At 42.2% G+C, this 25,553-nt stretch overlaps 2 protein-coding genes across 2 annotated transcripts; both read left to right on the forward strand.

The window, feature by feature from the left end:
* The first annotated feature begins 4,753 nt into the window (after positions 1-4,753).
* On the forward strand, positions 4,754-11,250 carry LOC127608525 (pirin-like). The gene is given in 8 exon segments (XM_052077643.1): positions 4,754-4,776; positions 5,594-5,809; positions 5,811-5,850; positions 5,920-6,004; positions 6,522-6,566; positions 10,409-10,491; positions 10,894-10,960; positions 11,045-11,250. Coding segments are annotated over 8 exon segments (678 nt in total). The 3' UTR covers positions 11,164-11,250.
* A 1,596-nt stretch (positions 11,251-12,846) lies between these two features.
* LOC127609234 (vascular endothelial growth factor D-like) lies at positions 12,847-23,890 on the forward strand. Its single transcript, XM_052079073.1, has 8 exons — positions 12,847-13,074; positions 20,783-20,984; positions 22,560-22,680; positions 22,880-22,949; positions 23,026-23,153; positions 23,248-23,366; positions 23,552-23,717; positions 23,808-23,890. Exons 1-8 carry the CDS (start codon positions 12,961-12,963, stop codon positions 23,824-23,826), a joined length of 939 nt encoding a protein of 312 aa, XP_051935033.1. The 5' UTR covers positions 12,847-12,960; the 3' UTR covers positions 23,827-23,890.
* Positions 23,891-25,553: the final 1,663 nt, after the last annotated feature.

Below are 25,553 nucleotides of genomic sequence, written 5' to 3' on the forward strand. Positions count from 1 at the left end.
AAATTACCTTACTTGTGAACTAGTGAGCGTTTTGTGGTTTACATGTTCACTAGTAAGCCTCAAAATGTTCTTACTAGTGAACTAGTGGGCGTTTTGTGGCTTACATGTCAACTAGTAAGTCCAAGGGTGGGTGAGACGAGAATTTTTTTTTTCCAGGCCCTGATTGACTGTTGTGTTCTTGAGATACAGCACAAACATTGTTGATTACTTCAGCGTTCATCCTTTCCCTATGGAATGCAATGTTAACGGAGTGGTGGCTTGCTGACATGGTGATGCACTGCAGTTCCAAAAAACAATGGCGGAGCCGCCCGGGTTTGCAACAGAAAAAAAAAACAAGCAGCCAACACCTGCCCCAAAAGATGTTTGTGAGAAATATAACAACAAAAAAAGTCACCGATCAAAAAGCACGGAGACTATGTTTATATGCAGACGTACTATATGCTCTTGCATGCTTGACATTTTCAATACCAGGTTGGTCATATTTTTTTTTACAAAGAAAACACCTTTATTTCAGCCTTGTAACAAGACTGTACTGTGTTATGGCTGCTTCATCATCGCCTTCGTGAGTCATTATGCGTCCAAATATTTTTATTTGTTGATATTTCTCTCTTAATACACTGTATGATACATTTTAACTGCGTTTGATCATTTAAAAAATGTGTTAAAACACAGTAAAAACATGTTTTTAAAACGTTCTGGAAATGATTTTATAACTTGCCTACGGTGTGTAAATTGAAGGAAACAACTGTAACATTCGTTCATCTATTTTCTATATTGCTCATGAGAGTCACAGGTGACCTGGATCCTATCCGAGCTCAATCCCGATGATAGGCATGATAAACCCTGGACTGGTCGCCTCTCTGTTGCAGGGCACTATATGCCCATTTATTATGGTAAAGCCAAGCTTATACAAATCAACACTCCTCACAACCAATCAACAATGGGGTGCATGAAAATAACAATTATTCACTTTGCCAGTACACAGCAAATAATGAGAGGTATTGTGTTGAGGCACAGGAACTCTTATCTTGTTAAGTTGTGCCTGCTTAATAATACAAATAGCCCTTTTAGGGAAATAAGACATTTTTACTTTAACTTTGATAAACAGTAGTTGTCTTTTTTCCCTTACTTAAACAAACACAAAACACTAATTTTACCAAAATAAATACTAAACATGAAAACAAAAATATCCTTTTCATGTGTACAATTCCCCTTTTCAAATCCCCTCTTAAGTCACTTAAAAATATATCAGAAGAGGAGTTAAGAACCATTTTCAATACTGACACAAGGAGCACAGGAATGTGCAGTGCTGTTCTTCCACTATAAGTGAATGCAATGTCTGAGGCATGCCAATATTATTTGAGGACGCCATTGTGACGTTCATTTACCTTGCGGTGTTCTTGTTCGTCAGCGACCGGGCGTTTAACAACGCGATCCTTGTGGAAGTAGCAATGGGTAGGATTGCCTCTGTCGATAGCCGAGCCCGGGGGAATTCCCTCAAAAGGTTACGCTGGATTCCTCCCCGAGAAAGGCCCGCAGGGTAAAAATGCCGTGGCGCGTTGGAACAAACGCGGAAGAGATCAGCCGGCAGGTTAGCCAAGAACGGAGGTAGCGTCTTTTCACCACTGTCTTGCCAAAACGCGGCCGAATCTCCGACGTGTTGTTGAATCAATAACAACGATCGGCGATCATAAACCAACCGAGACGCTGTTAGGGAGGTAACAAGCATGGCGAAAAGTAAAAAAAAAAAAAAAACGAAATGGCAGGAGCGTCGCCGAACACACTGGCGCACAAGCGGCCATCTTCTGTTCTGCTGTTAAACAGCTGCAAAGAACCCCGGGTAGACGGGAGCACAACTGCAAACAATCGAAACCTCCCGCGATTCGTTTTGTCTAAATTGTCTGTGTGCGGCTCTCCTGGGCTGAAGCTGTGAGCACACTATGGCGTCGCGCATGCGTCTGTTTCCGGACACAATCCGCCATTTTGAATGCGTGCGTATTGGGATAGACGCGTGCTGACGGTTATATATGGGCACACCTTAAATTCAAATGGGCCAATCAGCGTATCGTATATGCTGACGCTTAGGTATGGGCACACCTTCAATTCAAATGAGCCAATCAGCGCATCGTATATGCTGACGCTTATATGGGCACACCTTCATTTCAGAGGAGCCAATCAGCGCATCGTTATCGCCACATGCCCTCCTCAGACAGGGTCTCCAGTTAGTCAAACATTATACACACAAAGTCGCGCTGCTGCGGTCCTCTGCATTACATCTGTTAGTGCACGCAAAGAATACAACGGATAATTTTAACAAGCGATCGCGGTAATGCGCAGATTATAGTCCAAACATATAAAATGTATAACATAAAAATCACTTGATAATTTTTTATTTGATACAATTTGCCGAGGGTCTGGACAGAGAAGGCTCGTTCAGAGGAGGTCGGCGGTCCGGTCGTGGATCGCTGTCAGCCAGTTGAGGAAGACTGCTTTAGGCAAAACATGTACTACAGCAACTGGTTTGGCATGTGTTGGCATCACAGGGAAGACTCCATTAGTGAAATGGAGGAGCTATCTTGGTAATGGTTGGTATCCTAAGTCAAGCCATTTGACAGCCACAGTGTTGGATTCACCTGGCGCTTTAAGAGGGGCGGGGCTGCCACTGACAGGCGACCATTCGCGCGAGGTATAAAAAGCAAAATCGCATTATGTTGCGTTAGTGAATACACTCCCTTCGTCGTCGGCATGGCCCAATGGTAAGCTACGCTTGTACTTTTATTTAACAGAAATCTAAAGTTAGCTTTAGATTGATCGTGACCGGTGGCTTTGTTTGTCTGCTTTGCATTATGTCCGTTGTGCTTTGTTTGTAAACACAGTCAGTTACCGCTCGCAATCGGCAATGTAAACAGCGTGGGCTAAAGTGTTGTTAAAACAGTGGTGTCTTTATTTAACTCATTATGCATAGTTTTCATGTTTGTCCAGCCGTAATTTGATTTTGAACGAAGTACATTGCGTTGCAGCTGGGCTTAATCATGCCGGCGCTCCACTTCCGGTTTGGAGTGAATCACTAACACGCATTTCAATTGATACATTTATTAAAGACTCAAATGTTTAAACTCATTTCGATAATGTGTACACAATACCCTTGTATTTCAAACTACAGGGTCAGGCAAAATGATCTGACACATTTAAGTACACAAAGTAAAGAAATAAAAAAGTGTTTTTATTTTCAAAAAGTACATACAATGCCATTTTCATGTAATGCCATTTTGCTTTGTTTCTTAATGCCATTTCTCCCCCCCCCCCCCCCCCCCATTTCTTTTTCATCTGCTGCCATGAATTGGACTGGTGAGCATCACACTTTCATTGTGGAAATGTTTATCAAAACAAACAAATATGTATGTAACTGCGACACAACGAGCGTTCCGTTTGCATTTCAATCTTGGTAGACATGATCCCGTACCAGCTTAAAACACGATTTTGTTCTGGGTTACCAACTTCAGAGCTACTGGATCTGCATTGAAACGAATATCAACCGGCTGACTTCGCAACGCCAGAACTCCACTTATTTTTTAAAACCTGATGAAACAGAATGGCATTATATCTACTTTTCAAAAATAAAAAAAAAATGGTTTCTCTACTTAATTTGCCTTTTATTTAACCTACAAATGTGTCAGATCATTTTGCCTGACCCTGTACAACATGGGTGCCCATTACGTCGATCAGGATCGACCGGTAGATCGCAAACTGGTCCCAAGTTGATCGCGAGGGGTGTAGAGAAGGAAAAAAAACAAACGACAATTTGTGTGTCTTTGTGCATGTTAGTGATATATATTTTTGTGTTAATGTACACTGCACCCTAATCATCACATCAGACTCATTTTCACAAAATAAAATAAAATAAAGCAGGTAAATCTTTAACCGACGAAGTTGTTAGCGCTCAGGAGTCTGCAATTGCAGCTTGTGATCCGAGCTGTTGTGCTATATCTTTTATCGTTATCATTATTCTCCACCAGAACTAAACATAATTTTTAAAACATAATGTAACAGAATGGCATTATATGTACTTTTCCAAAATAAAAACACTATTTTGTTTCTTTACTTTGTTTGCCTTTTATTTAACCTACAAATGTGTCAGATCATTTTGCCTGAGCCTGTACTTGTTTGATTTTGTACTTGATCAAAGTGCTCACTCACCGTGGACAGAACTCAACTCAACTGTATTTATACAGCACTTTAAAACAACCACCGCTGTATACAAGCACTGGACATGGAGCAAAAATAATCCATACAATAAATAAGACAGTAGAAAGCACAAAATCAATGAAACGAAAAAAAATCTCAAGTCCTAAACGTTGCTGAGTGAATAGCCAAAGAATGAAAATTCGTTTTAAGACGAGTTTGACAGATGGGCAGCAAGGGGCCTTGTCAAATGTACAGTGGAAGGTCATTCCAAAGACGGGGAGGGACCAGCGATATAAAGGCTCAATCCTCTCTTAGCCCCAGGTAACTTTGAATAGTGTCTCCTCTGCAGATGTGAGGCACCGGGCAGGTGAATAGAGGTGGAGGAGCTCAGAGAGGTAAGGTCGGGTGTGGCTATATTCAGATTTGAAAACAAATAATAGAATAGTAAAATGAACTCTAAAATGCATTGAGAGCCAGTGAAGGGATGCAAGATTAGGAGCGGTGTGCTCCCTTTTGAGTACCAGTCAAGAGGTGAACAGCAGCATTTTGGACCAACTGGAGATGCATAATGGAGGACTGGTTGATCGCAAAGTAACGTTCATCACAGTAATCCAGCCGAAATGTGAAGGCATGAATTACTGTTTCAAAGGGCTGTTGAAAAAGGAGAGGCTTTACTTTAGCCAGCTGCCTAAATTGAAAAAATGTTGGATTTAACAACAGCACCAATTTGCCGATCCACTTTGAAATCACTGTACAGTTTTGAGACTGTTGACTTTAGATAAGTAGTCAGGAGGCCCAAGTCAGCAAGAATGGTATGTAAGGGCCACTGGGACCAAACATCATCACTTCTCCTTGCTTTTCATTGAAATTGAAGAAATGCAACTCCATCCTCTAAACAGGATAAACGAGACGTCAGTGAGAAAGCATCTTTTTGGCTCAGCGGGAAATAGATCCTTAAGATGGAACCCAGAGGGAGCAGATTCAATCAGAGCAACTGAGGCGCCAGAATTGAACCTTGTGGAACACCACATTACAATGGGGCAGTTCGTGACGCCGAGCAACCAAGGCTAACGCAAAAAGTTGTGTCAGCTAAATAGGACATAAACCACTCAAATGACATGAAAACTAATGCCCACCTTGTGCTGCTAACGAGCAGATAGAATGATGTGACCCACCGTAAGTATAGAATCAATAGTTTTAAATAGTACACGTGGTTTGTGACGATAAGCCCAAATTAGGTTTTATAAATGTTTTCTTTTTGCCTCTTGAATGATGATCAGGTTGGTATTCCCGGCAGTCTTTCTGAAATATTGTTAAGTGGCCTGCAGCTTGTTCTTTTTCCAAATACTATGTCTTAGTTTAATCAAGTGACCAAAGTTTCTACTTGCCTGACTTTACGCCTGTAAAGAACACTGGATTGTGACTTCTGTGTGTGTGTGTGCGTGTGGGGGCGCGCCCAGTGGATGACTGCAGGAAGGGGAGTGGTTCATGCTGAGATGCCCATGTCTGAGGAACCCTTGGTGGGTTTGCAGCTGTGGGTGAACCTGTCCAGGCAGAATAAGATGGTGCAACCAGCCTATCAGGAATTGCAGAGCTCAGATATCCCCAAAGTGACTCACGGTGGGTCACTGTGGCTGTAATATCGGAGAAGCCTTAGGAGCAAAGGTTTCTGCTTGTGTCTCTTCTATACAGTGTGTTCCATTGGTTTGCATATTGATTTATGCCGTATTGCAGTCCAAGGTCTACACAAGGACACCAACAATGTATTTGGATTTTGTGCTGAAGATTGGAGCCCAACATGTACAGCCAGTTCCATCAGGTAAATAATAGTCATAAGGTATATTGAATGTATGGAAGAGGTTTGGTTATTGAAATCGTTCTGCTGTGGTCCATAGAAAATAATTTAAAAAATTAATCGGATGACTGACTAAATAGCCGATTATGGCCCTTCAACCATTAACCAGAATAGTCGGCTAAATAGGGATGTTATTTTATGCATTGTGATTAAATATCTACCTTTTTTAAATGAACCGGCCTCTTGATTGGTCATCTATATTTTTCTCTGCTAAAAATCGTCCTCGGCCTCAAAATATCCAGATTGGTTGGGCCCTAGTTTCTACCAAATGGAGAAGTATTGGGCTTTAAAATATATAAAAAAAAGAATTTTGTAGGTCAGTTTTTCACATATTTGGCTATCAAATGAGTAATGTGTTAATATTTGTTATGTTTATTCTACACTTAGATGATCCATGCATTATAAAGGGAACAACAGTATCTCTACTTTTGTTCGGCACATGCAAGCCGTACCACTTAAATAATTGTTTGAATTTTCATAGGATGGACTGCCTTCATTTACACTCTCTCAGGAACCATTCATGTTGGTGAGTCCTGGACTTTAAACAAGAACAACTCTTGTTTTATTTCTGTCATGTAACATTTTCTTCTTAACATGGAATCAAAATTAATAGTGCCCGGACAACCCCCTTTTAGGCTCACCTGCAATTATAGGTGAAAATCTGAGATATGGAGACCACATCAAAAAATATTTTGGGAATGGTTTCACTGAAGGATGGGCGAGTACCGATACAGGTATTGTTTTTTTGTTTGTCCATGGTGAGAGATGCCCTTGCAGGTGAGGGCATACTTATTGCTCCCCCGGCTCTGTTCCTTTACTTTCAAGTTTACCCCTGTGGACGAGACGATAGCCTCCTGCCTTCAGGTGGGGAGATGGGCTCCGAATGTTGTTTGTGCCTATGCACCTAACAGCAGTTCAGAGTACCGAACCTTCTTGGAGTCATGGAAGCGGTTGGTGGAGAGCACCCACTCTGGGGACTCCCTTGTTTTTTTGGGGGACTTCAATGCTCAATGGGCAGCGACGATGAGACCTGGAATGGCATGTTTGGGACATGTCTGAGGTGCACTCTCCTATTTCTGTGGTTGTGGTCACCGAGGTGGTTAAAAAGCTCCTCAGTGGCAAAACTCCAAATGTGGATGAGATCTGTCCAGCGTTCCTAAAAGCTCTGTATGTTGTGGGGCTGTCCTTGTTAATATGCCTTTGCAGCATCTCATAGACATTGGGGACAATGCCTCTGGAATAGTAGCATGGGGGCTTGGCTCCTCTTTGTTAGAAGGGGGACCAGAGGGTGTAGTCCAAATACACGGCGCTCACAATCTTACCCTCCCTGGTAAAGTCTATTCAGCGGTGTTGGAAAAGAGGGTACCGTGAGAAGTTGAATATTGAATATTGGATTTAGGAGGAGCATGTGGTTTTTGTTATGGCCGTGAAGTCGAGGACCAGCTCTTCGCCCTCGGCAGGTGCTCTATGGACTTGGAGAAGAAGTTCGACCATATACCCCAGAGGATCTTGGGGGGGGGGGGGGGTGATCTAGAATGCCCCAGTATGGGCTGCTCGATCCATGTACATATGGTGTCAGAGTTTGGTCTGCGTTGACGGAGGTAAGTCGGATTAGTTTCCAGTAAAAGGTGGACTCCGACAATGCTGCCCTTTGTCAGCAATTGTGTTCATAAACTTGACAGGATTTCTAGGTGCAGTCAAGATGTTTAGGGGGTCCGGTTTGTTGACCACAAGTATTACATTTCTGCTTTTTGCAAATCATTTGGTGCTGTTGGTGTGGAGTGTAAAGTGATTGGAATAAGAATCAGCACCTCCAAATCGAAGGCCATGGTCTTCAGCCGGAAAAGGATGCAGTGCCCTCTCAGGGTCAGGGATGTGAGATCCTAGGCCAAATGGAGGATTTGGGGTCTGGTTCACAAGTGAAAATTGAATGGAGATCAACAGGTGCATCGATGCAGTGTCAACAGTGATGCGATTTAGTGTAGCGTCAGCAATGACGTGGACTATGTATCAGTGTGTCGTGATGAAGAAGGAGCTTTGCCGAAAGACAAAGCTCATGATGTTCAGGTCATTCTAAGTTCCTACTCTCACTCATGGTGAATGAAAGAACAAGATCCTGGATACAAGCTGACCGAAATTACTTTCCACGACAGGGTCTCCGTGCTCTCCTTTAGAGATAGTGTGAGACGCTCGGTTATCCGGGAGGGACTCGGGGTCGACCTGCTACTACTCCGTACTGAGAGGAGCCAAATGAAGTTGCTTGGGCACTTTGTTGTTGTTCCTCTTGTACGCCTCCATGGTGAGGTGTCTTACTGGGAGGACTGGGAGGACCAGGATGACTCGGTACACGCTGGAGAGACTGACTTAGGAATGCCTTAGGGATTCCCCAGCCAGAGCAGGATGGAGTCGCAAGAGAAAGGGAAAACTGCTAAATCTTCTGACCCCATGACCCCACCTCAGATGAGCAGAAGAAAATAGATTAATGGGTGGACAGCAAAATACTACAGGGCTTTGCAAATTAAGCTCCTTAACCGACTTCAATATAATTCCTTGATACCCGCAAAAGAGTGATTTCACAGATATTGTATGCATGTTCCTAGGGGTTCACTGTATAACTTCAGATGTCATAGCTACCTTTTAAAGATTCTACCTTTCATGTGAGTTGTCCTGTTTGCGCTTGATCTGGTTTTGTGTGAGAGACAAAACACTTTTACACAAAAGCTGCTATTTCCAGTGAGACATCTATTCCTCCCTCCAAAAATGTCAAATGTTTTATTAGTGACAAGCAAGCCTTTCTTAGATTGGGCAAAATTGCTCTCAGATGTGTTTATGAACCCAAAACAATAGGCATTTGACTTTAATCGCATTAAGATAAGATAAGATATCCTTTATTTGTCCCACAATGGGGAAATTTACAGCCTCCAGCAGCAAGAATGTATGTAGAAAGAAGAAGAGAAAAAAAACAACAACAACAAACATCTTTCAATTAAATAAATAAATAAATTCAATTAAATATGAACACAAATGGATAAATCGCAGTACTATTTACAATTTACCTTCACATCATTTAATTATTATTATTATTATGATTATTTTTTATTCATCAGCCTGACAGCAGTCGGTAGGAACGAGCGTCGGTATCTCTCCTTCTTGCAGCGTGGGTGTAACAGTCTCTGGCTGAAGGAGCTACCAAGTGCTGTCAGGGCGGGCTGGAGGGGGTGGGAGGGACTGGCCATCATAGCTTTTAGCTTAGTTAGCATCCGTCTGTTGCCCACCTCCTCCAGAGTGTCAAGGGAGCAACCCAGGACAGAACTGGCCTTCCTGACCAGTCGCTCCAGTCTCTTTCTGTCCCGGGCCGAGATGCTGCCTGACCAGCAGACAATGCCATAATAGAGGGCCGAGGCCACCACCGAGTTATAGAACGTCTTAAGGAGTGACCCCTGAACCCCAAAAGACCTCAGTTTCCTGAGTAGGAAGAGTCGGCTCTGTCCTTTCCTAATCAGGGTGTCCGTGTTTGTGGACCAGTCCAGTTTGTCGTTGAGAAGAACACCAACGTACTTGTAGGAGGTCACCCTCTCTATGTCCATACCCTGGATGTTCATCGGTGCTGGTGAGGACTTTTTCCTGCAGAAATCCACAACCAACTCCTTAGTTTTCCTCGGGTTGATCTGGAGGAGATTCTGCTGGCACCAGTCCACAAAGTCCTTTGTCAGTCCCCTGTACTCACGATCATCCCCTTCTGTAATGAGGCCAACAATCGCAGAGTCATCGGAGAACTTCTGAAGGTGGCAGTTTGGAGTGTCATGTCTGAAGTCCGAGGTGTAGAGGATGAACAGGAATGGAGCCAGAACAGTCCCCTGCGGCGCTCCAGTGCTGCAGAGAAGCTGGTCCGACTCACAGCTCTGCAATCTCACGTACTGCGGCCGATTTGTGAGGTAATCTACGATCCATGCTGTGAGATGGTGGTCCACTCCGGCGTTCTGTAGTTTGCCTCCCAGCAAATTGGGCTGGATGGTGTTGAAGGCACTGGAGAAATCAAAGAACATGATTCTCACAGTGCTCCCAGCCTTCTCCAAGTGTGACGGCACTGAGTGGAGGAGGTAGATAATGGCGTCTTCCACGCCGATGCCAGGTTGATAGGCAAACTGCAGCGGGTCCAGTGACGGGCTCACCAGCGGTCGAAGGTGGGCGAGGATGAGTCTCTCCAGCGTCTTCATCAGGTGAGACGTCAGCGCCACCGGTATTAGCGTCCAACACCACATGTTCACGGGCACAATAACAATGAGTCAAATACTTGTCACTTGGATTATTTTTGGGGATCAATTTAATGAGACTGAGATGTTCCAGTTGAACATTGTTCTCTTGAAGGCCCTGATGACGAGCAGCAGAAGGTGGAGCCCCGTCACACGGTGGTTTTTGGAGATGGGGACAGTGTTCGATTTGAAAACAAGGTAAGAGATACTTTATATCACAGGTGTCGAACTCAAAGCCCAGGGGCCATATCTGCCCCGCCACCTCATTTTATGTGGCCCGCAAAAGCAGATCAAACATGTGAACTTCCATGATCCTTTCTAAAATGTCTACCAAAATTCTCATAATTTAAAATATCATATGTCATAAATAAGAGATATATTCTAAGCATTTTCTTGTTGCCAAATCCCTCATGATAGTAACTTAAACAATAGTTCAATCAGCAGCTATTCTTGACTTCTTTATATGGATTCAGTCAGAACGGCCCTCCAAGTGAAAGGCTAACTAAAATGTGGCCCGCGCCAAAAATGATTTTGACACCCCTGCTCTATATACTCTCTGTGTCATTCTACTTCAGTCCACTTCTTTTATTTTCTCTTCAGGGTTCCGACATTTGCCATTTTGTCCTGATAGCCGGAGAACCCATCAATGAGCCTGTGGTGAAGCACGGTACGTATGTTCATTTGTTTGTCGACAACATTCCGATGTGTGTATACTAAATGGAACAAATGGCTTCATGTGTTTGCTCTTCAGGTCCATTTGTAATGAACACACAGGAAGAGATCAACCAGGCTATCAGTGATTATAGAAATGGTCAAAATGGCTTTGAGCGAGCCTTAAACTGGCGATCTCAGATCCGAGATTCTCTTTAACCATTATGTTGTACAAAATATATTGTTTGTTGCTTGCATCTATTTTTGAAATCTTCTTTTGGTCATAAAGTACATTTACATTTTAAATTCCATTTTATTAGAGCAACAACACTAGCACAGTAGTTTTTCAACCTTTCTATGCCGTGTGCTGTCTGAAAATAATATTCTCGCTCTCGAAGTGCTACCACAATTACCAACATCAAGTGTTCCAAAAAAATGGAAAAAATGTTTTATTTCTAAAAGGTTTATTTAATATTGCTGCAAGCTATTTTAATGTCATGTATATTTTGAACATTAACTCTACACTTAAGAAAATGCCAACAAAACAAAATTACTTATAAATAATGATTCATTTAAAATGCTTAGCGCGTAAAAGGTGAATTAAAAACTGCACCTAAACAAACAGTCCTAAAAGATTACAAGTAAATATATTGTCCTAACAAGTCAAATACAACTGAACTGTCCATAAATACATTGAATATTCAACATAAATAAAGGTTTGTCCATTTAAATCAGTTACCGGTATTCTTTTGCAATTACCCTGAAGGACGGTGCATCCAACATTGTCTTGAACATTTTTTATGTGTTAAAATATAATAATATAGAACTAAAAGAAATTATAATTTTACTAAATGTGTCATTTCTCAACTGCATTATGTTTAATTAATTCTTTATTCTGTCTTGTATTAGTCCTCACTTGATTTTGGGGTTGGGGGGGGGGCAGGGGTTTACTTATTAATATTAAAGTTGTATTGAATTCAGGACACTTACAACTGATAATTTGATGACTCTTACTGTGTGTTGTCCTTTATATCGGAAATTGTTCAACTCTTCTGCTGGATCTCATTAGATTCTACAAGCCCAAGTCAATCAATACCACTGAGGTTTGCGAGTGATTGCGAAGGTAACGAATGTTTTCATCAGAGTTCATTCAAGGTCGCAAATGTTTGCAATGACGTTCTAATAATATGCAAAACGAATTTTGAACATGTTAAAAAATTATTGGTGACAAGAAAAACGTTTTTCTTTTTTTTTAATGTCTTTGCAAAAGTCGGCGACATTGAACGAACCCCGACAAAAAAAAATTGCTACCTTTGCAAACACTCAAACCTTCGTTGCTTGATGGGATTCGGGCTTCAATGAAATATCTTCCTTCATGGTGATTTCCTCCAAGTAAGGAGGGGTATCATCTGTGGGACCCTTTCATGTCTGGATCACATTTAAAACACATGTTTGTGTGTGTGCAGAAGAAATTCACGATGAGGGGATTTAACAGCACTGAAAGGGTTGAGAGCTCAAAGCCAATAAGACAAAAAGCATTTTGTGGATTACGAGGTACAGTAGGTGTAAGGCAGCCAACGACTAACTTAGATTCATAACCAAAGAGAAAGGGAACAGACTGAAATGCTCTCCGAGCTTTTTGCTGGTTCCATTTGGACAAAGGAGAAGGTGGGTGATAAGAAGCCTTCAAGGGACTCAGAATTTTATGAGGTCCTTTTCAGATTCCAGCTCATTGCCTACTTACTCAAGTGAACACCGCATCAAAGCTGCACAAATAAGACGTTCGAGTTGTAAAGCCCCTCCATTTGGCTGGCGGGTGTCTGGGGGCTGCTTTTGTGACAGGTTACGTCTGGCTCACGCAGACACAGACACGCCCACAGAGCAGGGTTGAGAATTTATGCAGCACATACACGGAGGAGATCAGCTGGTCTGGCACTCAGAGACGTAGCCAGCTGTGAAAAGGAAGACAAGTTCATAGCGAGTGCTTCTCAGAGGCCAGAGCAGAGGATCCGGGGGATGCTGGTGAAGATGAAGCGGACTCTTTATCGAACCTCCTGCTTGGTGACACTGCTGGTGGAGCTCAGCTGGATCAATGGGGGCCTCGGCCTGCAAAGACAGGTTGGAAGTAGGGTGAGTGGCGCATGGAGCTTTTGGTCTTTATACACAAAAGTCACAAGAGCTTGGAGTGCGGTTGGAGTGCGTTGGGTGAATGGATGATGGATAGATAGATGCGGTCCTCAGGTGGGCGCATGTTAACCTGCAAAGCATACTTCACTGTAACCAGAAGTGGCACTCTCACTCTGTACTTAAATAGAAGTCTTGCGTTAAAAATAAAAAAACACCATTCACGGTCACCAATGATAAAAGAACCTCAGTAAAAAGCAGTCACACACCGACCACGTACCGATGGCACCTAAGTGGGGTTTTTTTGGTCGAAAAAATTAATGTCCTAAAAGATACTATTTGAGGATTCTCTTGAATAACTGAAATAAGAAGCTACGATGTTTGAATCAGTGACAACTGTACTTTGATTTTTTTTTTTCAACTTCCAATATCTCTACCTTGATTCCATTATTTTTCACTCCTAGCCAGAAATCTGTCGTTTCACTTCCCCCTTCAATAATTCACAGTACTGAAATGTCATCACAAACTACTGAGTTGTGTGTGTGTGTGTGTGTGTGTGTGTGTGTGTGTGTGTGTGTGTGTGTGTGTATAAGATAAGATAATAAAACCTTTATTGTCTCACAATGGAGAAATTTGCAATATACAGCAGCAAAGTTCGGAGGGAAGAAGTAGAAAAAGTAGAAAATGCATGCACTAAATGATTTAAAAAAATGAACTGTACACAGTGCAGAATGCAATATAAAAATACAAAATATGAGATATAAGCATCTGTCTCTCTCTTTATATATAATAAAAAAAAAAAACAATCCTCATCTCACCCCTTGGGTGGTGTCCGTCCCTCATTCAGCTCAGGTCCTCTACCAGAGGCCAGGAAGCTTGAGGGTTCTGCGCAGTATCCTTGCTGTTCCGAGCACTGTACATTTCTGGACTGAGATGTCCGATGTTGTTCCCGGGATCTGTTGCAACCACTCATCTAGTTTGGGAGTCACTGCCCTGAGTGCTCCGATCACCACAGGCACGACTGTCACCTTTACCTTCCAGGCTCTCTCCAGCTCCTCTCTGAGCCCTTGGTATTTCTTGAGTTTCTCGTGTTCCTTCTTTCTGATGTTTCCATCACTTGGGACCGCTACATCCACTACAACAGCTTTCCTCTGCCCTTTATATATATATATATATATATATATATATATATATATATATATATATATATATAGTATTTTCCGCACTATAAGGCACACCTAAACGCACGCTATCGTTTCAAAAATCAGACAGTGTGTCTTATAATCCGATGCGCCTGATATGTGGATCAATATTCTGATTTCTTGGATGTAGTATTTTAAATGTTCTGTATAGGTCTTTGTTAGCGCTGCCGCGGTTGTGAAAGCTCGAAATAGACAAAGCTGTGTTGTGTCATATTGTATTTCCTTTGGCGTAGCTCCATCTTGTGGATGCATAATGAAACCGCAGCCACTATCGTGCCTTCTATCCCATGCGCCTTATAATGCGGTGCACCCTTTATATGAAAACGGTTTTAAAATAGGCCATTCATTGAGGGTGCGCCTTCAATGCGCCAAAGTAGTCTATTGGTGATGTAAAAAAAACAAAGTAGTTGTGATGTAAATGTGTTCCCTTCCTCCAGCGTGTGTAAGTGGACAACAAAGCTGGCCTGTATTAGGATACACACAGGAGGGGCACCTGCTGCATTTATGTACGACAACAACACAGACGGCACGACCAAACCTGGTTATGGCTGTAGACACCACGACTGGTTCGACGAAAATAAAATTCTAGTCTCAAAAATGATGTCTATGATGTTTGATAGCCTTCTATTCATATGTGTATTGCAGAGAGCTTGAGGAGAATACTGCCCGCCATGCCTGAAAATAAAGGCTTTAAGAGGAAGCAGATTCTCTTACTGATTGACCTGATGTGCCAACACCCGTAGACAAAATCCCAGTGTCTCCAAAAGACCTGAAAAGACGTGAACTCTCAGCTAAAACCAGCACAGAAGAGCCACAAAGAGTTGTTGGCTCAACTGAAGTTAGCCCAGCAAGCGTTTCAGGCCGTTGGTACCCTGATGAGGGAACTGTACGAGGCAAATGGATGACACTTTTCCTATAGTTTACATTTTGTTCACACTTTAGCACAGTTCACTACCTCACAGTAACATAATTTGCGTCTCAATTAGGTTTGTTTTGATTTCCAAACGGAATTAGTTCAACAATAATTCTATGATAAATAAAGTTGTTGCAAACAGTTGTTGTCTGTGCATCATTGGACGTAATAATCTCACAATGAAACTTCATTCTGTGCTTAATTAAAATCTAATGAAGACTAGCGGCGAGTGTAGTCCTCCTCAAGTAGCTTTCTGCCAACGTGTGACTCCTCTCCTGGTTTCCACTACCTATGAGTGAACAGTGATGAATTACATCACTGAAGTCTGCAGCGTGTCACTTTTTCAACCTTTTTGAGCAATGTGATCTGTGAGTCTTAATTTTTAATTTAAAAAAATATTCATGGCACAGTGTTATAGCCATTACAACGTAGTGTTCAGAGATTTCTGTAAATACGGAATATTCACAACCGTTGACAGCTGTAGATTCTCAACTAACAGATTTAGAGACTTTAATTTTTGACCTTAAAGTCCCTATCCCGAGTTAAACTTCAAATTGAATGCTAAAGTTATTCAGTGATCAATGTGTTTGTTGTTTTTGTATGTATGTGAGGGTATTATATTTATTTTGACAGTAAGTACATCATCCCAGTATCATTCAAGTGCAGATTCGCAAAATCAACCTATCTGGCTAAAACATGACTGTATTTATATGACGGTGTCTCATCCAGACACCCGTCGCCAACCTCCCCTTGATGCATTACGTGTTGTCACATGCATTATGAATGATGGACTATTGACAATTTCTGTCGAAGCAATTTGTAACAGATGGGGGGGAAATGGCTAGTGCCTCAGGTTATTTTGTCATCTGTATGTATTAAGTGCATCTTGAGTGTCAGTTTCTAATGCCGCAAGTTACTTACGGTTTACCTCCAAATTGGCTGAAACTTCAGATTTTATTTGCTTGGAGCAAGATTCCGGGGCAAGAGAGTATAAACCGTGTTGACAATGCTACACTCAATTGATAATAAGGTATTGTGAAGGAGAATTGTGTCAGGACACGATATTAAACATATTATGGGACATATAAAAATAGCCCAACTGAGGAACGAAAATTGAAGTGCAATGGTGTGTCCGGTTCGATCAGAAACGCAGTCTTTAACTGGAAGCATAGACACCACTTTTCACTAAATTAAATGAAAGGACAAAATGTATACTGTACATCATCGTTTTCATTTTTTATGTCTTGTGACCTGTTGTAACTGTCATATGCTTGTGCAGGAGTGTTTTGCCCAACTCAAGTTATCCTCAAAATGAGGGTATTTCGAGCGTGGGTTTTTTTCTCCCCCTCTCCCTCCCTCGTGGTTTCTTTCTGACTTCTGGGTTGAGTGAACGCTAGCGCGTTTGGCTGCCGCTGCTCAACCCGTATTGTTTTGTGTTATTTGTAATTGTAAAGTGTCCTTGGGTTTCTTGAAAGGCGCTTATAAAGAAAATGTATTGTGATTATTATCATGTACAGAACGCCACTGATGTGCTTCCCAGCGTAGAATCTGATGAAACATCTGTCAACAGCACATGCTTCTTACCAAATGAGTGGCGGTGACCACTGAAGGAGACCAACACAAATGGTGTTTGACTAAACATTGTCCGTTTTTTTTTTTGTGTGTGTTAGCCTATAATTGAGCTCAGCAGATATCCTTTTATCTAAAGTTTGTGAAAAGTTGTTTTGTGTTTTTTTTCCACTTAGATCTCTATGGCAGTAGAGTCCAAATGCAGTGAACCCCTGCAGGCATGCAATAATCACCACTCAGGAACAGACCTTTCAAAATGCACCATATTTTAGTTTCGAGCAGTGAAAGAAATGCATCCTTGACAAATATATGGCCATAAGATTTGAATGAAAGCTGACTCAAAGCTGAATGGCAGTTAGTGCTCAGTAGTGACCACTTTCCATATTGCCATTTTCTCTCCATAAGCCCCGATGACCCCCATCAGCGCCATGTGTTGGCCATTTACATAAAATGATGCTCATAGCTTTGCTAGGCGATTAGAAAGCCAAATTGTATGTCGACATCTGGAGGGTTAAGGGGATCATGAAAGAAACTTATATACCATTTTGGTGTCTTGGTTTTGCTTTGGGTTTTTTTCAGTTTTTTTTTGTAGGAATGTAGGAATGAAATAGTCAAGGCAAGCACTTTGAGAAAAATGTGAGCTGCAATTTAAAGTGTGTGTTTGCAGTATGTTTTTTAAATTACATGTGGGTGCAAAGACTCAGAAATAAATAAATGAAATAATAAACATCGAGAAAAGTTGGTTTTCATTTCTGATTAAAAAAGGATTTCTGTTATGTTTTTGTTTGGATAACATTTGGTTTTGTTCCCTCGTGCCTTTTCTGTCTCCGCCTCTTCTCGTCATCTGTGTCCCTTGTGTTGAACTAATCAGCTCCCTCAACCCTTTGTGTTTTGTCCAGGTGTTTCACATTGTCTCATCACTTTGCTTGTATTTAGTTCCCGGGGTTCCGTCTTTGTCGGATCATTGTGTGTGTGTGTGTGTGTGTGTGTGTGTGTGTGTGTGTGTGTGTGTGTGTGTGTGTGTGTGTGTGTGTGTGTGTGTATATATATATATAAGGGCGGCCCGGTATCCAGTGGTTAGCACGTCGGCTTCACAGTGCAGGGGTACCGGGTTCGATTCCAGCTCCGACCTCCCTGTGTGGAGTTTGCATGTTCTCCCCGGGCTTGCGTGGGTTTTCTCCGGGTGCTCCGGTTTCCTCCCACATTCCAAAAACATGCGTGGCAGGCTGATTGAACACTCTAAATTGTCCCTAGGTGTGAGTGGATGGTTGTTCGTCTATGTGTGCCCTGCGATTGGCTGGCAGCCGATTCAGGGTGTCCCCCGCCTACTGCCCGGAGACAGCTGGGATAGGCTCCAGCATCCCCCGCGACCCTAGTGGGGATCAAGCGGCTCGGAAGATGAATGAATGAATGAATATATATATATATATATATATAAATCCTACAAAAACACTCTCACACTCACGAGTGAAACGCTGAAAAAATTATCAAAATGCAATCACACTCACCACTGAAAAGTTTGCACATGCTCAACTGATTTTTTTTTCTCAGTCTATATACAGTACATTCTTGATGGTATAGTGGTACACTTGCATGACTTGTGAACGGGCAGCGTGGGATTGTTTCCTAGGGTGTGGATGTGTGTGTGAATGGTTGTTCGTCTGTATATTTGCCCTGGAAGTGACTGGCAATCAGTTCAGGGTGTAGCCCACCTTTCGCCTGAAGTTAGCTGGGATGGGCTCCAGCAACCCTCTGACCCTCTTCAGGATAAGCGGTGTTGAAAATGAAAAGATGGGTACGGTACATTACCGGAATGCTCTCATACACTACTTATCTCTTGCACACACATGATCGCATTTTCTATCACTTGCACTACTGACACTCTTGCACACAATTGAAATGCTACTATCAAAATACACATAGTGAAAGACACTTTTCAGTAGTAGGGAATAAACTCTTTTTTTAGTAGTGTGTTTCTGTGACCAAAAAAAATCAGTCATGTACTGTATTTGAAAATGTTTTGTGTATAAGACAGTTTCCAGTAGTGTGTCAGAATGTTTCATTCGTATTTGTTTAAAAAAAAAATCACAAGTGGGTGTGAAAGGAATTATGTCCCTGATGGCCCATCATACAGCACACGTGGCTCTCTTGTACATGCTGGAGGAGTAAAGCTATTTTTTGATTTGAGAGAATTGCTGTCTCCGCCTCACAGGTTATATTGTGTTATGTAAGTGCGCACACGCAACACGAGAGTGTCGACATAGTGAGCTGTGAAGGTGATGACATACTGGAGACCAGACTCTTGGCTGCACGTTTGTGAGATTCGGAGTACTGACCAAGCCCTCAAAGATAAATTGTTTCAGCCTTGTGCGTGCATGCAAATTGACAAGATCCAATTCAAGTGAAGTTAAGACATTGTGTAAAACATACAGGGATTTGGAAATCATTTTCGACCTAGAATTAATTAAATACATTACAAAGAAATTTCATTTTAAACTTGATCATTTGGGGGTGGGGGGGGGGGTCCTTTTTCAAATATTCATTCATTTTGAATTTCATGCCTGCAACAAAAATGGGACAGGAGCATGTTCACCACTTTGTTACGTCTCCGTTCCTCTTAACAACACTCAATAGACAATCTGGAACTGAGGACACGAATGGTGAAATCTTTGTGGGTGGAATTCTTTCCCATTCTTGTTTGATGTACATCTTTATTTGCTCAATAGTCCGTAGTCTCCATTGTCATAGTGCATTTTCAATGGGAGACAGGTCTGGGCTACTGGCGGGCAAGTCTTGTCCAGTCCTTTACTACGAAGCCACACAGGACATGTGCAGAATGTGGCTTGCCGTTGTCTTGTTGAAATAAAGCAGGGATGTCCCTAAAAAGGACAATGCTTGGATGGCAACATATCTTGCTCCAAAACATTTCTGCAACTTTCACCATTTTCACACATGTGCAAGCTACCCATGCCATGGGCGTAAACACACTTCCAAACCCTCATAGATGCTGGCTTTTGAACTAACCCACATGGTTTCTTTTCTCAAAACAAGTTGACATGGGCTCGTCAGACCACAGCAGACTTTTCCACTTTGTGTCAGTTCCTCTCAAATAAGGAGCCAGCGATGTTGATCTATGGCTTTCGCTTTGCATTGTAGCGTTTTAACTTGCATTTGTAAATGTAGCGACCAACCATGATAACTGATTGTGGTTTTCTGAAACATTTCTGACCCACGTGGCAAAGTCCTTTACGCAATGATGCCTGAGCGATCACAGGTCACGGGCATTCAATGTTGGTTTTCGGCCTTACGTGCAAAGATTTCTCCAAATTCTCCAAGTCTTTTGATGGTATTATGGACGATGGATGACCAAATAGCAAAATTTCCTTAAATTGCGCATTTAGAATCATTCTTAAATTAATGGACTATTTGCTCAAGACGTTGTTGTGTGAACCTTACCCCATCCTTGCTTGATAATGGTCCTTTTATATTCCAATCCTGACACTCACTGGTTTCCGATTAACTTGTTCACCTGTGGAATGTTCCAAAAGGGGCGTTTTTTTGCGTCAATTCCAAAGCTTTTCTTGCTCCTATTCCAGCATTTTTGGAATATGTTGAAGACATAAAATTCAAAATGAGAGAATATTTCCAAAAAGCAATAACACTCAACAATTCTTGTCCTCTTCTGTATTCAATTGAAGACAAGTTGAAAAGGATTTGCAAATCATTGTAATCTGTTTTTATTTTCCCTCCCAGCCAGATGCTGTTTCTTTTCACCCTTTAATGTTGCCCGAATCATCTTTGTCTTCAACTTCATTGGAAGTGGGGGATTTGATTCTTTTCTGTTTCTTACTATCAGGCAAAAAAACAACAACAACAAAACAATCAATAAAGGTTTAATACAAGTCAGACATTTGAGTTTAGACATTAATTTAGTCTTTACATAATCTTGAGGCCTTGTATGAATTCAGGTTTTAGCATATATGTGACCATGTACCGTAAATGAAAAGATGACAGAGTGCAGTCTTTACAGGTAATGAAGCAGTGGGAGAGGAAGGTACGCTCAGCCTCCAGCCTTGACGAGCTGCTCAGACTTGCAGACTTCCCCGACTGGAAGTTGTGGAAGTGCAGCATGAGACTGCAGCAGTCGGACTCTCTTTTTTCGCCACCTTCGGCCGGCTCCCACCGCTCGACACGTTACGCTGCAGAATCATACAGCTTGGAGATACTCAAAGGTAGGACAGCAAGTCATGTCCAGTGCTTGTGTACAAGTAGGCTATGAATTTTAGATCTACTCTCACACACACACAAATCAAACATCGTCACACTAACTACTGAAACACTCATCAACAGAACACTCGCTAACACTATTGAATGATATTTTTTCCCGCTCATATACCTTAGTAAAATGCTCACACTCTAAATGTTTTTTTCTCAAGCACATTACTAAAACACTCCCACACACTGCTAATGGGCTCTCACACACATCTGAATAAAATTTGCTTTTGCGCATTCACTCACAGCTACTACTAAAACACTCTCAAATGCACCACAAGTTTTTTTTTCCTGCTCTGATACGCTACGAAAATGATGTAGGCCATAACGGAATGCTCTCATGAGCAGTAATCAAATATTTGCAGCCAACTACTGAAACTCTCTTATTTACTGCACTGATTGATTTTTGCTCGAATTACTAACACCGTTCTCACACGCTGCTGAATTTTTGAGCACATATAATTACTGCAATGCTCTCACACAAAACCACTAAACACTCACAAAAACTCTACTAAAACAGTCTCACAGCCACTACTGATTATTTTCGCTCTCATACACTACTAAAATACTTTCACACTTTGCTGTAATGCTCTCATGCGCACAAATGAAACACACGCGCAAACTACTGAATCACTCTCATTCACCGCACTGACTTTTTTCACACTCTCATACGCTAATGAAATGTTCTGGCACACCAGTGAAATGTTCTCTTACACACTGCTGAAACTGTCACACGCACGCACGCACACACACACACACACGTGACTAAAATGCTCTCGTGCAGACTACTGAAAAGCTCACATCATCCATTAATAAAATTCTAAGGCAGACTTCTGAATCACTGTCACACTGTAGTTGTAATTTTTTGGTTCCTATGCTGTATATTACTAAAACGTTCTCATGGAACTACTTTTAAACTCGTAACTGAAATGAATATTTCAGTCCATTAAGATGATCGCAGTTCATTAATTTGGTGTGGAAGGGTTTTCAGTACTGTGTATGAGAGTGTTTCATTGCTCTGTGTGCAGCATTTCATTTTTGTGTGTGTGTGTGTTTGTTTGTTTGTGTGTGTGTGTGAGAGAGAGAGAGAGAGAGAGAGAGAGAGAGAGAGAGAGAGAGAGAGAGAGAGAGAGAGAGAGAGAGAGAGAGAGAGAGAGAGAGAGAGAGAGAGAGAGAGAGAGAGAGAGAGAGGAGAGAGAGAGAGAGAGAGAGAGAGAGAGAGAGAGAGAGAGAGAGAGAGAGAGAGAGAGAGAGAGAGAGAGAGAGAGAGGAGAGAGAGAGAGAGAGAGAGAGAGAGAGAGAGAGAGAGAGAGAGAGAGAAGAGAGAGAGAGAGAGAGAGAGAGAGAGAGAGAGAGAGAGAGAGAGAGAGAGAGAGAGAGGAGAGAGGAGAGAGAGAGAGAGAGAGAGAGAGAGAGAGAGAGAGAGAGAGAGAGAGGAGAGAGAAGAGAGAGAGAGAGAGAGAGAGAGAGAGAGAGAGAAACTTGTCAATTGTGTGTCTGACGGCCCCTCATAGCGTGTTGTGTTTCCCATGCAGCCATAGATGAGGAGTGGCAGCGGACACAATGCATGCCAAGAGAGACTTGTGTGGATGTGGCCAAAGAACTGGGTACTGACCCATCCATGTTCTTCAAGCCACCTTGTGTGTCCGTCCACAGGTTTGTCTATCACAAAACCGCCTCCACGTCATTCACTTGATATTCACCGTCGTATGGATCACCCATCATTTACCTGCCATCCTTGATATCCGGCGAGAGGTCCATGTACTACAACATTCTTGGTCCACACTAGTAAGACAATTCGGTGCACGACTGGACAGACGTTATTCCACCGATGTTTTCATTTTCCTGCTGACAGGTGTGGTGGCTGCTGCAATCAAGAAGGTGTCACATGCAGAAACACAAGTACAGTGCTGGTCAACAAAACGGTAAGTGCATTTCTCAATGACATTGTGCTCTTGAGCAAATTAAATCCAATACATTTTATGTTGCCGTGCATTTCAGGTCCTTAGCGTGATTCCATTCAAGTTTGTACCAGAGCCTGTGCTGATAAAAGTTGTGAATCATACAGAATGCAAATGCATGGAGCCCGCCATTGTACGACGTAATGCTCAGCCTCACAGGGGCAGTGGGTGAGTCTGAAAACTGTCAATTCAGGCTCTCAAATGGATATAAACCATGGTTGATGTACATGCTGTATGAATGTAGGCTACTTTTTTTTCTCAGTTGTTCTCTGATTGGACAGCTTTCAGAGGCCGAGAATTCCAGGAAACTTTGCGTCAGCGGTTGGATTTGGGATTGTACAAGTGACAGATGCATACCGTACCCTTCTAATACTAGCCCAGGTGAGTGTTTAGTTTGTCTGGTCACATTGCATTAGGTGTCCAAGGTGCAAGATGTGAATTTTTCCACATATCGGAAAAAATAAAAGCAAACACAGTCACCAGAACCACATAAACCGGATCAAATAAATATTCAAATTGGCTTTCTCATCACTGACTTGCAACTATAATTGTTACCTCCTGTTTAGATTTTCCAATGACTTCATGGATGCCCAACTGTGAGATCGACGTGGATCATTGTGACTGTATTCCACAAGCTGATCCAACTCCCCAACTAAGAATGGTCCTACGGTGTCACCTCAACAGCTCCATCTGTTCTCACAGACGTCAATATTTTGACCCCTTCTCCTGCAGGTATGAAACGCATGGGACTTTTACACAAAGAGAGGTTCCCATGTGGACTTGTGTCCTAATGCATGGATGTTTTCTCTCTCCTAATGGCAGATGCAAGTGGCCCAAATAGCAGCAAGTATGACAACCTGCAGACCAATCCTTTTGGAGGCAGAGAAATAGTGGCACATAATTTACCCTACACTGCCGCATGGGTGGGGTGCCACAGGGTTCATTTTTCGGGCCAGTCCTTTTTACCAATTACAGTACAGGCTTCCCCTGGGTCAGCTCATCAGCAGGCATGGTGTTTACTATCACTGTTGTGTTGATGACACCCTCATCTTATCGCTTATCACCCTCAGCCACAACAACTGCTTTCAGTTCTGGCCTGGAGGAGATGAAGCCATGGCTGACATTCAAGTTAAAGAGCGCCAAAGTCAGTCATTCCCCATTACAAACATCACTATCTCTGGCCGCAACATTCTCTTCTCCCCCACTGCCACAAATCTATGTGTCAAGTTTGATTCTCATCTTTCCTTTGACACCCACATCCGCCATCTCACCTGAGTTTCCTTCCTTCTTCTCAACACTGCCAAACTCCACCCTTTCTTCTCTTTGTCTTATGCTAATAAACTGGTCCATGACTTCATCTCATCCAGACTGAACTACTGCATCTCACTTCCTGTCTGGGTCTCAAACTCCAGCGCATACAAAACTGCGCTGCCAGGATCCTGACTCATAAATACAACCAGTTTACGCCTATTCCAGACTCTCCACTGGCTACCTGCTTTCTCCCAATTCCACTAGAAACTCTACCTTCCTACCCACAAGTGTGTTCATGGAAATGCCCTCTTATACCTGAGCAAGCTTTTCAGCCCACGTCACTCTACAAGGAGCCTCCGGTCTAAGCTAAGGTCATCATGATGGGAGAGAAGGCCTTCCAAATCTGTGGCACGATGACTCTGGAATGCACTCCCTGAGTTCCTGAGGGCTCCTCAAACTTTGACGATCTTCAAAAGGAAGCTAAAAACCTTTCCATTCATTTTAGATGTTAAACCTCAACTTTTTTCCTGACTCCAAGTGTGCTTTTATTTTCACCAGTTATCAGCTGTAGCCTTTTCTGTTTTTTACTTTGTCTTTAAATTCTCTGTAGCATTTTGTAATGTCAAGTACATTGCAAATCAAATTGATTGTTATTAATTATTATTATTAATTCTAAGCCTTATGGGCTGGACATTAATCACTGTGGCAATGGTTAGTGAGCATGCAAGGGGGTTCACTAGATCTACAAACACAAACTTAAAACAGCTTTATAGCAAACGTTCCAGATTAATCTCCCAGTGTGGGTGTTTTGGGCTGTATTCCCAGCATGCCTTTCTGCAGGTGTGTTTGCTCATATGCTCGTGACTTTGGAGAAGATACAGCTGTGCTGAAAGAACACAGGAGGCTCGCAGTAGGAAGCCGAGCTTTCAGATGTTCCCCATTAAATTCTTTCCCTATTGAATTCCCGACCCCGAGCTCAGCTCTTCTCTTGGCCACTGGAGCAGCCAAAAAGAACACACACACACACACGCACACACGCAAAACACATGCGGCACGATCTGCATGAACAAGACCTAAAACATGACACTTCACCTAATGTGATTCTCTCCAACAAAGGTTCAGTTTGTTGGCTTGTTCATTTGGATATTAAAAAGTAATATTATTATATATATTTTTTTAAAATGCTTCTATGTATATTCAATGTCAGAACAAAGCTCAAGCATTTAAAAAAATGCTTTTAAAATGCTTCTATGTATATTCAATGTCAGAACAAAGCTCACCCCTCCGTGAGTCGTCACCTTATCGTGGTGGAGGGGT

This window comes from Hippocampus zosterae, chromosome 10 (assembly GCF_025434085.1).
Source record: "Hippocampus zosterae strain Florida chromosome 10, ASM2543408v3, whole genome shotgun sequence".
NCBI classification, from domain to species: domain Eukaryota; kingdom Metazoa; phylum Chordata; class Actinopteri; order Syngnathiformes; family Syngnathidae; genus Hippocampus; species Hippocampus zosterae.